Source organism: Porites lutea, chromosome 4, assembly GCF_958299795.1.
Source record: "Porites lutea chromosome 4, jaPorLute2.1, whole genome shotgun sequence".
NCBI lineage: Eukaryota > Metazoa > Cnidaria > Anthozoa > Scleractinia > Poritidae > Porites > Porites lutea.
In genome coordinates, this window is record NC_133204.1 from 39,481,989 (window position 1) to 39,494,822 (window position 12,834).

The window sequence follows — 12,834 nt, forward strand, 5'->3', positions numbered from 1 at the left end:
AAATGAATATGTTAATATTCATATGGACAAAATATGATGAGTCGTCGAAGCTCCCATGAACTAAAATAGTCCAAAAGTCAAAATATAACAAAACAAAGCTAAGATACCTTTAACTGAACGTATCCTTGTCTTTCCTGGCCGGTTGAAGTGGCATTTTGTTGAGTTTTGCAGTTGTAGGTACTATCCACTAAAGAAGAATTAAAGGCTGGCCACAAAACAAACGGACTATCTCAACGCGCCTTCACGCGACGCGCTATAAATTCTAGAATAACTGATGAATCTGCTCGTTTATTACATTTAGGCCTTCTACAACTGCAAGCAAATCTTGTCCTAATGCCAGAGTAGAAATCGCTTTGACTTTCTCATTGCGTAACACACGCGACATTCCCAGCCGCTCCAATTCCAAAAGGACTTGTTTCGACAGCTGAGTTAAAAATCGCTCTTGCGTCCGCCATTTCTGAATTCAGAATAATTCTTTCCCGCAGAACTATGAATTTCGCGTCTCTAGTTTTCGCGGGATTTAAACCTCGAACGATTGATTGGGAAGATTAGAACCAACAAGACTAATTTCAAAATACTAAATATCATTCTTGACAACGAGGCTTGAGATAATATAACAAAAAACATATATTGATTAGTACCGGCTAACCAACGTAGAACATTCTCCTACAGGTTTTGCCTTTAAATGTCTCCAGTGCAGTGGTAACATTGAGGAATGTAACAGCATGAGCGCTAAAAACGTGTCTTGTGCAATAGGCCAGAACAGATGCTTGAAAGTGATGATGAGTAAAGACGGCAAAGAATCTGGTTTATATGGGTGCGCATCTGATCGGGACTGCAAGATGGCTATCAAATCTTGTAAAGCGGTCAAGGAAAACAACGTCAGGACGAACTGTATGTCCCAATGCTGCAACACAACGGCTTGCAATACACCTCCACCAAAAAGTATGGTGCCTCTTTTTGTTATAACATTCAAACTGAATTTTATTGTTGTTAATCACACTATAGGATCATCTCCAGGATGACCGGTAGGTAGTAGGATACAATCTCGTTTTAAATTAGCCCATTACATGCTGGTAAGTCACATGGCACGAGAACGGCAACCTGGAGAACAAGCAACATTGTAGATAGATAGATAGATATTCTGTTTATTTCACCCACTTGCAGGAATAACTGAATTGTTAGGGAAGGTCATTGTCACATACAATTAACCATTTACATACATTCATTGAAATTTATAAGTTACAAAGTCATTAATTCTTTTGGTATGACAATGTTGACGTCTTGGAAGTACCTTAGAAGTACCTTGGGACCTTAAGGGTCTTATGTATCCGTTTGAACGGGCTCGAAAGTTTAAACTCATTTGAACCTTAGCGAAACAACCTCATCCAGCCTCGTCCAACAAGCTCTTTACTTTCTTTCACTAACTTCGTTTCTTGCTGATTTTGTATCAGGCGACCATCACAGCAAATTTCAAAATTTATAAGAGTGCCATAGTGTCTTACAGACACAAGGGAGCCTCGTTTTGCATCTCTTTGAGGACCGCAGTCTATGGAGGCTGAACTTTTTTCGGAAATTAAACACTAAAACTCCACAATATCTTGTACTTTGTTGACAGCTGATTATATATTTATAAGTCGGTGGGATATGATTGTGCGGGTGAGTGTGGTCTAAATAGGACTGTTGTTGACAGAGATTGACTTTTCGACAAACTGTGTGGTATGTCATCTTCAGAGTCAAAAATCATTATATGTTTCATTTATATTAACTCTCAGGTTACAAATTGAAGTGCTATATGTGTGAAAGCGTAATATCAATGGACGACTGCGTGCAAAACACTTGGTCTGGACGCTGCGCAGAAGGACAAACAAAGTGCGGCAAGTTTACCACTGAATTGATCATGCAAGGAAAGAAAGTCATGGTGTATCGAAAGGGATGCCAAACTGAAATGACCTGTAAAAAGGAAAACGATCTGTACGGCCAGGCCTGTGGATCTGATGACACCTGCGAATTTCATTGCTGTGAAGGAGATTTGTGTAATGCTGGCTCATTTGCTTCTATCAGCGTCGTGTCCCTCTTCACATGCACTTTGCTGTATATTCTTTACATCTAGGACAGTGCTGTATGGTAACACCAACGGTTATGTGCCAGCTGCACGTCATTTACAGTAAATCATATTCAAAAATAATTTAGCTCAGCATATTTAAGGTAGACCCTTCCCGTTGAAAGACATTTTTTACTGAAGACATTACTCCGAGAAGTGTAGGTTAAGCTAAAGAAAAAAAGAATAGCACCACTTAATGGCTGGTAAACGTTTATTCTTCGTGATTTTTGTTCAGGTACCCACAACATCGAGCACAAGCCTAAGCCGTAAAGGAAAATAACTAGGTTAGCGTAGGTTTTTTAACAGCTATTCAAGCTTTTAAGTCTTCAGATGTCAAATAAAGCTAATCATTCTGAATATGTCGGGATTCCTTTTAAGATCCAAATGTCAATCCAACGGGGTAGGTTGAACCATGGCGCGGGCCGGGATCCCATCCTCGCCATCCATGAGGCTAGGAATTTTTTGTTCGTAAAAATTAACTCGTTGGTTTTTTCTTCTGGAAGTGCATGTACTAAGATCTACGAAGTTATGTTTGAAACCCATTTCTTTTTCTTAAAATAACTGTAGAATAACTTTGCTGTTTTATTCATTTTGTTGAAACTGAGAATTTTTGTTCCAATTTTGATCATTAAATTCTTGGCAATCTCAGAGTTTGTGTTGTTCTTCTGTTAGTGCTGGCGTTGTTATATGCTTGGTGAAAACGATCATACGCGATAGGTTTTACGTAAACAACAAAATGAAACAGCTTTTTTAGATCCAGCTTTTACACAGTAAGGCTATATTTCTACATTTCCCCTATTTTTTAAAAGTATTACCGCGACATCTTCTTCTATTGACGTCACCCTTCCATCCTTTTTTCCATTATGGGACGGTTGACGTAAAACCTAGTTTCTTGAAAAGTTGTTAGGCAGCACGTTATGAAAATGAATCGGAAGATTAAGGCCAGGGCAATAAGGAAAGGAAAATCGAAATTTTTTGATTAACAGCCGAGAACTCAAGAAGACGTTGACCACACTAAAATACTGATGAGATGACTGCAACATCATTCTTCACGTCATGTAAATACATAAACACCAGTCTTAACTCTAGAATCAAAGGTATTATGATGATCCATTGTGTAGTTCCAGAAAATATCCATACCGCTCCTACGGAGGGTAACGGAAATTCCGAGGGGAGGGGGGTCCAAAAAATGCAATTTCCGAGGGGGTGGGGGGGGGATGGCTTCTTGAGGTCTTTTTCCGGGAGCTCCGAGTAAGACTAGTGAGTTATCAAAAACTAACAGCTGCTGTGTTGAGCAAGTTCTCAGTTATTTGACTGTTAACGGTCTTTTAAAAGAAGAATTATTTTTTTCATCGATGATATTTTATTAAAGGTCGGCTGAATGTTTTTTTTTTTCCAGTAGCTATTCATACGGGACCTGTGATATCCCATGAATCCTTATGCGCTTCGTACATGCGCAGTATGTTCTGCTTGCCATGTGCTTACAGACTTGAAGTAAAATATTGTTGAGTTCTCTGCGTTCGTTATACACTTTCTTGCTACATTACAAACTACAAATTCCTGGTGCATTACAGGACCCTTACAGCGACTTGTCTTTGCTATTCATGGGATTCTTCGGAGTATGCGCAATACAGCCATTATCCACAAAGAATATCTCAACCTGCTTCCAATCACTATTTTTTCAACACTAAACCACACAGAATCGAATTCGTAGTAGTTTCGTTGAATATAGATCTCCGTCAGTAACGGTCATAGATGAACTATTTCGGGACAAGTAGTGGGGATGTACAGTATGTTCAAAGAGACTCTCGGTTTAACAAAACGAGATACCAACGCATTGTCTTTTAAAACTTAGGCGAAATTTTCTCGCACTGAGTACTTCAGACAACTGACAGGGAGATGTTTAAGCATCAAACTTGCACTCCCGTACTCCGGACTGCAGATGCTATTTTTACGGACTTTTCTGGAAGGGCAGGAGTCTGGGTACGAGCCTGGCTGCCAAGCTGCAACTACGCCCGGGAAAAGCGCGGCGGATTTGTATTTCAGCCATATCATAACTGGAACTAGACAACTTTGTGGGAGAATAATCGAAAATCTTTGCATCGAGCTTTCAAGATCAACGTTGCAGTCCAAAACATGAGTTTCAAGTCATCCACTTAAGGTATTCCACTTAAATGGACTTCTGACTCTTGAAATAATGATTTATTCACTCAACATTTTACATTCAATTGATTTAAATATAGCATCTACCCCTCTTGCCGAGGAAAGCAGAAAGGTTTATTGAGAATATTCCATTCCTCTGGAACTGGACAGGATCCCTTATCGAGGGTATTGTGTAAAAAACTTCCCTTACTCGGATAAGAAATCTAATTTGTCAACAATGTCAATGTGTAAGGGAAATATGGAACGGAAAAATACAATGCAGGCATAGAAATAAATTCTTACTAAACAGTAACAATGCAAAACACAGCTTATATATCAAATGTAGCCAAAATGGTGTGATACATCACATCACGATTGGGTTGTCTTTCTTTCATAATCTAATCAGATGTTAGCGGAAAATTAAAACATAGCGCGCGTGCTTGCTCTATATAAGTCTTATTGAGCTGCTATGAACAAAATCTTTATTTACGTACGCCCGTGCGTAAATAAGATGACGTGAGCATTTTTTTTACCTGGCCGCAAGTTGTCGTCTTTTATATTAAGTTGCAGTGCAGTTTTTCTTCTCTTTAAAATATGGAAGAAACCAGCGAAGAACTGCCCAATTTTTCGATCAGCATTGACCTTTTAGGTCCTGATCCAACAAGCAGCATAAATAAAGCCGAATTCAAATAACTCTCAAATTTGTCGGAAGACAAGCTGTAGCAATTACTGGCCGAAAGACATTCACTGGGAACAGAAAAGACACCAATTGGCCATTAACAACATTTCAAGGTAAAATTTCCGTTTTTATTGTTGTTTTCAAATTTGTTACGTACTTTTGTTATCACCGAACAATCCGACTAAAATCAGGAAAATTTCTCTTGCAATAACAAGACAAATTACACAAGAAGACATAAATTTATTACTCACAAAAACAACTGCTGCCAGGTCTTCTCAAGTAGCCGTAATGACCAGCCATTGTTCGTAAATGAATATACAGTAGGATGACAGTCATCTTCGCTAAAAAACAAGTTTTCTGGATTTCGCCGAGCAACACATAAACATGTTCTCAGCGCCGGATCCAAACCATACTCCACGACGTCTTACGAACATGTGAGTATTTTAACTTTAGGTGGACTGTAAGACACTTTCATCTTTGTTTCTGCTTAGTTTCAATTGATCGTTAACGAATATATAAGCAAATTTTCTTTCTCAGTTTTACAGAAAGAATTTTCTTTCAATCTAGGCGATTGTGGCGTGTTTGTAACCAGCCAATAGAAGCGTTTGTTTTTCTGTGGAGAGGGTGACGAGAATTTGGCAGTTAATCAAAAAGCAAGCATTTTTGTCAGCTATGTTATAAAAGAATTTGCTCATACTTTTAGCTGTGCGCAACAGGTAGTAAGTCGTTATTCAACGCAAAGCGTCAATGAAGAATTTTAAATAATCAAAGTTTCTTTTTCTCGCCGGCAACTATGCTAAATTAGAGTTTTCTACGACCCTCGGGATGTATACACGTACGGATTAATGCCTACGTTCTCGGTATTTATCTCGTATGTTGAGACGTCGTACCTGAATTATCCCCTGTGTAGAGATTTTGCATTTTCAGCAAGTTCTGTAACGGAGTGTACTGATGTTAGTTAGTTACGTTGCTGGAGAAGGTGTGGAGTTAACTGTACATAAGGAAAGTGTTGTTGTAGAGGAAATAAAGGAAGTGGAACTGAGATCCGGTCGTGTACAATTTATTTTTGACATAAATAGACTCTTTGCATGACTTGATCACGTAATAAACTTTCGGTAAACACGAAAACAATTCACTTTTGAAAGATTTTGTTATCACAAGCTGAAAGAGCATATTAAAATTAGGCAACCTGAGAATTTTCAGCCTTATATCTCAAAAGTAGCGATAGCAACGGCTGCCGAAAGTTGGAAGCATTTGTATGAGAAAAACAACTTTTGCCATCCAGTCACGCTTGCATGGTTTTCCATACAAATCGTTGAAATTTCGAAATTTTCAATAATAAGCATTAGAGGTCTCAAATCTCCTTTAAATTCGTAAAGGCAATTTGAGCCCTTAAATGCGTAAAGGAAAGATTTAACGACAGTTAAAATTTACAAAGATTTGTATGGAAAACCATGCAAGCGTGACTGGGTGGCAAAAGTTGTTTTTCTCGTAGAAATGCTTCTAACTTACGGCAGCCGTCGCAATCGCTACTTTTGAGATACACGACTGAAAATGCTCAAGTCACCTGGTTTTAATATGCTCTTTCACCTTGTGCTAACAAACTTTTCCAAAAGTGAACTGTTTTTGTGTTTACCGAAAGTTGGTCACGTGATCAAGTCATGTAAAGAGTCTATTATAATCGAACTGGGTTACAGCCACGAGGTCATGCAAACTTCCGCTGAAGAAGTTAAGACGTCTGTTGCACATAAGGAGAAAAGTAAGAGTATTTGTATGTAAGGGTATCCGGAAAAATATAATTTTTTACTATTCCTCCGCATTCACAATTAATGCTCAACCACGAAGCCGAAGTGTAAGCTCCCATAGCGCCTTCTTCCTTTTACAGTGAGGGAATGTTTCCGTGTTTCTCAAAAAAAAAAAAAAAACCTGCGAGGTGTATAGTTAAGATATGACTAGAAATTTCGCAAAGTTATTGTCACGTCATACGAAGCATTGACGCGTTATGCAGTGTTCTAAAGTTCCAAAAAAAAATTTGAGTTTGATCTCGGTTTTTCCAAATAATGTTGTGTGTTATGTACAAAAGTACAGTGTACAGTGTCGCGTATCATTTAAATTAACACTTGTTGTGTACGTGAATGTGCTTAATGACATAACGTGGTTGAAAGTAAATTACGATCACGGCCATGAGCAAGAACAAATAAAAGGCCTTAAGCTTTCGAAACCGAAATCTGAATAATCATGCTGTTTAGTGAATTCTCTTTAAGTCGTAGGTCATACCCGTAAGCAAGAGATTACCTTTCATGAAAAACGCTTCCGTATGCGAGCCTAGACCCCTTTTAAGAAGAAATCTGTTCGCTAAAATCTCTGCCGGACTTTAATCGAGTTTATGATCCAAGATGGCGATGAAGCAAATTATTCTACTAATCACGGCTTTGCTTTTCTGCGCCGAAAAGGGTAAGTCTGTATCAAGTAAACAATGAATAGACTTATAATATCGGCAACGTAGTCTTTTGTAAACGCGTCAGTAACAAAACGTGCCCATAAAAACAACTTGCCTAAGTGACTAAAAAAACTAGTTTAATGACAGAGTTCTTTTTGACTCGGAGCTAAATTGTAAGCTTAAATAAACCAAGTTTCTAGAGTAAAGTCCCCTGAACACTCGACAATGAAATGTCGACATTTATTGAAAAAAAGATAGGACATACAAACTTTATAAGCTCAAGATAAAAACGTAAGATGAAAACAGACCTGAAGTTATGTCAGAGAGATGGTGATGGCGAAAATCCGTGAAAGAAAAAAAAAACGTCCATTTAATATAATCCCCGCCTAGGAACTGAACAGTCTTCACCTCTCGTTCTTTTAAATATGTGAGGAGACTCGACATGGTAGACTTTAGACGTTCTCTTTTTGTTAGTATAACCCGGCGAAGATGAGATTTCAAGTCCCTTGTCTACGAGAAACTCTTTGAAACTCCTTGAATTTGTGGGAGAATCCGTCTTTCCAATCGCAAATTGCTCTGCTTGGAGTCCGTTTAATTTTACGTAAGCGAAAGACCATCATATAAGCCTCACGATTATTTTTCATTTCATCTCTGTTTACATAGCAAATGTTTCAAAGATAGAACCTCGAAACGCCGACAAAAAAACCCGAAAAATATTGATTTATAGAGCAAACTAGTTTGACAAGTTTTTATTTCTGACCCGTAATCAGCAATAGCGTTGATGAAAGCGCGCGAAAACAGGACTCACGTTAGCCTGTCGCGCATTGTCGTTGTACCCCTGAGTAGGCAAGCGTCAGCATTTTTACTGAGTTCCATTTTATACTCCTTCGAGTTGATTAATAAATCTCTTACTGAACGGTTTAGTGTGTAGTATGAGGGACATTTTTACTCGTCTCTTGTATTTTGACTCGCCCTACGGGCTCGCCAAAATAAGGCGTGACTCGTAAAAATATCCCACGATACTACACACCAAACCATCCAATAAGAAACATATCTTCCATCTCTTTATCCACTTTGCTAGGTTGGCTAAGTCTATACACTCCACTTCAAATAGCAGCCGTTGATTACACAATAACCGTGGCTTTATTCTTAAAACACCCTGTAAAAGACTAAGAAATGGGTTTGTCAGCCCTGTGGCTTGAATTGTAGCCTGAGGCTACTTCTTTTCTTGACTGGCATAGTTAGTAGGTGATACTGTTCATCTTTGCTGTTCCAGAAAATGGCCTCCATTTTGTCTCACCAGGGTGGTCATCTAGAGAAGAAAGAAAGGCTTATTAGAGATTTTTAATGTCCTCGAGCTGGAGTCAAGTTTTATTGAAAACTAGTAAGATAATGATGTGTCTAATCATGGTACAGATCCATGCACTGATTCATGAATCTAGTAAACATCCGGCAACATCCAGCCACGTTCGATTGCTTATTTGATCAACAAGAGTGGTAGGCTTCTGAACATTCCTTTTACAGTTGGGAAGTGTTTCCGTCCAGTGTTTCTCCAGAAAAAAGGTTGCGAGATGTATAGTTAAGTTATGACTGGAAATTTCGAAAAGATATTGTCACGTTATACGAAGCATTAACGCGTCGAGCCGTTCGCGCCGTTACGCAGTGGTCTAAAGTTCCAAAAAACGTTTTTAAGTTTCATATCGGTTTTACCAAATGTTGCGTGTTATGTGCAAAAGAACAGTGTTCTATCGCGTATCATTCAAATAAACACCTGTTGTGTACGTGAACGTGCTGTATGACATAACGTGGTTGAAAGTAATTTACGATCACGGCCATGAGCAAGAACAAATAAAAGTCCTTAAGCTTTCGAAACTGAAATCTGAATAATCATGCTGTTTAGTGAATTCACTTATCGTTGTAGGCCATTACCGTAAGCAAGAGATAACCTTTCATGAAAAACGCTTGAGTATGCAAGCCTAGACCCCTTTTTAAAAGAAATCTGTCCGCCAAAACTTCTACCGGACTTTAATCGAGTATATGATCCAAGATGGCGATGAAGCAAATTATTCTCCTAATCACGGCTTTGTTTGTCTACGCAGAAAAGGGTAAGTCTCTATCAAGTAAACAATGAATAGACTTTTAATATCGGCAACGTAGTCTTTTGTAAACGCGTCAGTAACAAAACGTGCTCATAAAAACAACTTGCCTAAGCGACTAAAAAAAACTTATTTAATGACAGAGTTCTTTTTGACTCGGTAAGTTTCTATGCAGTTTTCATTCATAGGCCTTGAGAATCAGTCTAGTTTTTGGTCTTTCCACTGATGCCAGCGGGAAAAAAATGAACAAATGTCTTAGCAACACTGACGAATGAAGAACAGTTAGTAAGTCGTTATTCAAAGCAAAGCGTCAATGAAGAATATTAAATAGTCAAAGTTTCTTTTTCTCGCCGACAACTATGCTATAAATTAGAGTTTCCAAGTTATGAATATCGTCGTTTTTTCATAAAGTATTACATAAACTTTTGCAAATTTTTTTTTAGTTTTCTTTTCGTGCTTAGAAACAACCGTGATTTGACAACTCTTGCTGAACATATTGAAATGTGTTTTTAAATGCACTAGAACAACGCCATTTTTTTTCAGCAGTCTTAGAACTGACTTGCCGGCTAACGGTCTCTTTAGACAAAGCAGAGACCAGGCTCGAAAAAGGGTAAAATTCCAGCTTGTCGTTTGGACAAACAACTTTCACATTTTGACTTTCCCAGTAACACTTCTTGCTTGTTTTAGCCATGGTTAATTGAGTGGAATGGTTATGAAACCCGTCAGACTCCTTTGTTATATGTTTTTGTGGACCTGAAAGTGCACAACGTTCAAAAGAATTCCTATCATTTTGATTGTATTGACCAATAAGAACGTTGCATTAATTTATTCCGTAACAATTTGCCAACAGAAAACAAAGGATTGTGCACTTTCAGGGTGCTTCCAATATAAACTGCAGCACCGTTGTTTTTATCATTGATGTTTGCCGCTTTTCATAACCAGTCTCCTCTAATAACTATGTTTTAGCTAATGATTTAGTTAGAGGATGACATGCTTGGCCCCTTACCCATCGGACAAGTGAGGTTAACAAGTGACTTGTCCAACAATATAAGAAAATCTGCTAGTCCCAGACGACCGCACGGGACTTTATTCAAGCCTCGAGAGACCATATTATTTTGTACAAGAATTCATCAGGCAAAGAACGTTATTCTAACACAGTGTTCATCGTCTGCATAGCATATCACTTTTCCTTCACCACTGTAACTTCACGCACGATTTAGTATTCAAACCGCGGAATGTAAGACAAAATACAGCAAGGGTGATTCAGACGCCGAACTTTTCATGTACTTAATTCATTGTATTAGGTTCGGCAAAAGAAAAGTTCGACGTCTGAACCGGGCCTAAAGCTCATTGCGCTTTGTAGTTTTACCGCCCACCTAACTGCCTTTAACAACTGCTGTCAGAGATTAATAAAACCAGGAGCCTTTTAAATCGGTTTCTCAGAAACTCAGAGATAGGGCTTTCTTCGCAGAGTACAGCAATATACATTTTCAACAATATCTTTAGCCAAAAGGTTTTTGTCTCCTTGGAAAAAGGTTAAGAGACAATATTGGTGCAAAAATTAGTTCCCCCTCCTATGAAATTTACTGACTAATAACGCAATTAAAATCGGAAGAGAAAAGCTGGCCACAGTACCTTATGGTGACATGCTTGAAACACACCAGCGGTTTGGAGACGTTTTTGTCTGGTATCAAAGAATCAGCCGACATAACCGGTCACCTCAAAGGTGATTAAAATAAACTAATAAAAGCTACGATAATAGCTACTTTGGAGATAGGTTTACCAAAAAAACTGTTGGACGCAAAAGGCCCATTTGGCGATAACATTATCAAATATCCGGCCATATATATTGCCACTAAAAGTATCAAGCATTTATTTCGGAACTGACAGAACTATGAATTTCGCGTCTCTAGTTTTCGCGGGATTTAAACCTCGAACGATTGATTGAGAAGATTAGAACCAATAAGACCAATTTTAACATATTTAATATCATTCTTGACAACGAGGTTTGAGTTAATATAACAGAAAACATACATTGATTAGTACCGGCTAACCAACATAGAACATTTTCCTACAGGTGTTACCTTTAAATGTTTCCAGTGCAGTGGTAGCATTCAGGAATGTAACAGCATGAGCGCTAAAAACGTTACTTGTGAAACCGGCCAGGACAGATGCCTGAAAAAGATGATGAGCAAAGACGGCAAAGAATCTGGTATATACGGGTGCGCATCTTCTCGCGACTGCAGGGCGGCTGAGGCATCTTGTACAGCGGTCGGGAAAGACAACGCCAGGGCAAAGTGTACGTCCGAATGCTGCAACACAACGTCTTGCAATAGACCTCTAGCAAAAAGTATGGTGCTTCTCTTAGTTTTAACATTCAAACTGAATTTCATTGTTGTTAATCCTACTTAAGATCATCATCAGGATGACCGGCGGATAGTAGGGTACAATAGGCCCTTTACAGCTAGCCATTCACGCGGTAGAAAACGCCATCCTTGAGAACAAAAGTCGCAGTGGGACAAGACAAACAAAGGAAATTACCATTTAAAATGATGTATGCCTTTTGTTTGTCTTGTCCCAGTGCGTCCCTTGCTCTCCAGCACGGCGGTTTTGTACTACGTGAATGGCAAGCTGCAAAGAGCCTAGTCCGTTTTAAATTGGCCCTTAACATATTCATAAGTCATATGGCACGAGAACGGCAACCTGGAGAACAAGCAACATTGTGGTACCTTAAGGGTCTTTTAAATCCGTTTGAATGGGTTCCAAAGTTTTAACAACCTCATCCAGCCTCGTCGAACAAGCTCTTTACTTTCGTTCACTAACTTCGTTTCTTGCTGATTTTGTATCAGGTGACCATCACAGCAAATTTCAAAAGCTATAAGAGTGCCATTGTGCGTTACAGACACAAGGGAGCCTCGCTTTGCGTCTCTTTTAGGACCGTAGTCTCTAGAGGCTGAACTTTTTTCGGAAATTAAACACTAAAACTCCACAATATCTTGTACTTTGTTGACAGCTGATTATATATTTATAAGTGGGGGGGATATGATCGTGCGGGTGAGTGTGGTCCCAAATAGGACTGTTGTTGACAGAGATTAACTTTTCGACAAACTGTGCGGTATATCATCTTCAGAGTCAAAAATTATTATATATTTCATTTATAATAACTCTCAGGTGACAACTTGAAGTGCTATATGTGTGAAAGCGCAAAATCAATGGACGACTGCGTGCAAAAAACTACGTCTGGACGCTGCGCAGAAGGACAAACAAGGTGCGGCAAGTTTACCACTGAATTGATCATGCAAGGAAAGAAAGTCATGGTGTATCGAAAGGGATGCCAAACAGAAACGTCCTGTAAAAAGGAAAAAGATCTGTA

General features: G+C 38.8%; 1 protein-coding gene across 3 annotated transcripts in view; it reads left to right on the top strand.

Moving 5' to 3' along the window:
* The first annotated feature begins 6,599 nt into the window (after window positions 1–6,599).
* The window catches only part of LOC140935672 (uncharacterized), a 6,899-nt gene continuing 664 nt past the window's right edge, over window positions 6,600–12,834 (top strand). Inside the window, exons 1-3 of one of the 3 annotated variants that reach the window (XM_073385242.1) lie at window positions 6,600–6,684; window positions 11,539–11,811; window positions 12,633–12,834. The exon at window positions 12,633–12,834 is cut by the window's right edge and continues 664 nt beyond it. In XM_073385242.1, coding sequence (XP_073241343.1) covers window positions 6,633–6,684; window positions 11,539–11,811; window positions 12,633–12,834 — 527 coding nt within the window. In that variant the 5' untranslated portion in view covers window positions 6,600–6,632. Of the gene's footprint in view, window positions 6,685–7,204; window positions 7,380–9,279; window positions 9,471–11,538; window positions 11,812–12,632 lie in introns of those variants that run through there. The other 2 variants (XM_073385241.1, XM_073385240.1) reach the window with 2 other exon arrangements.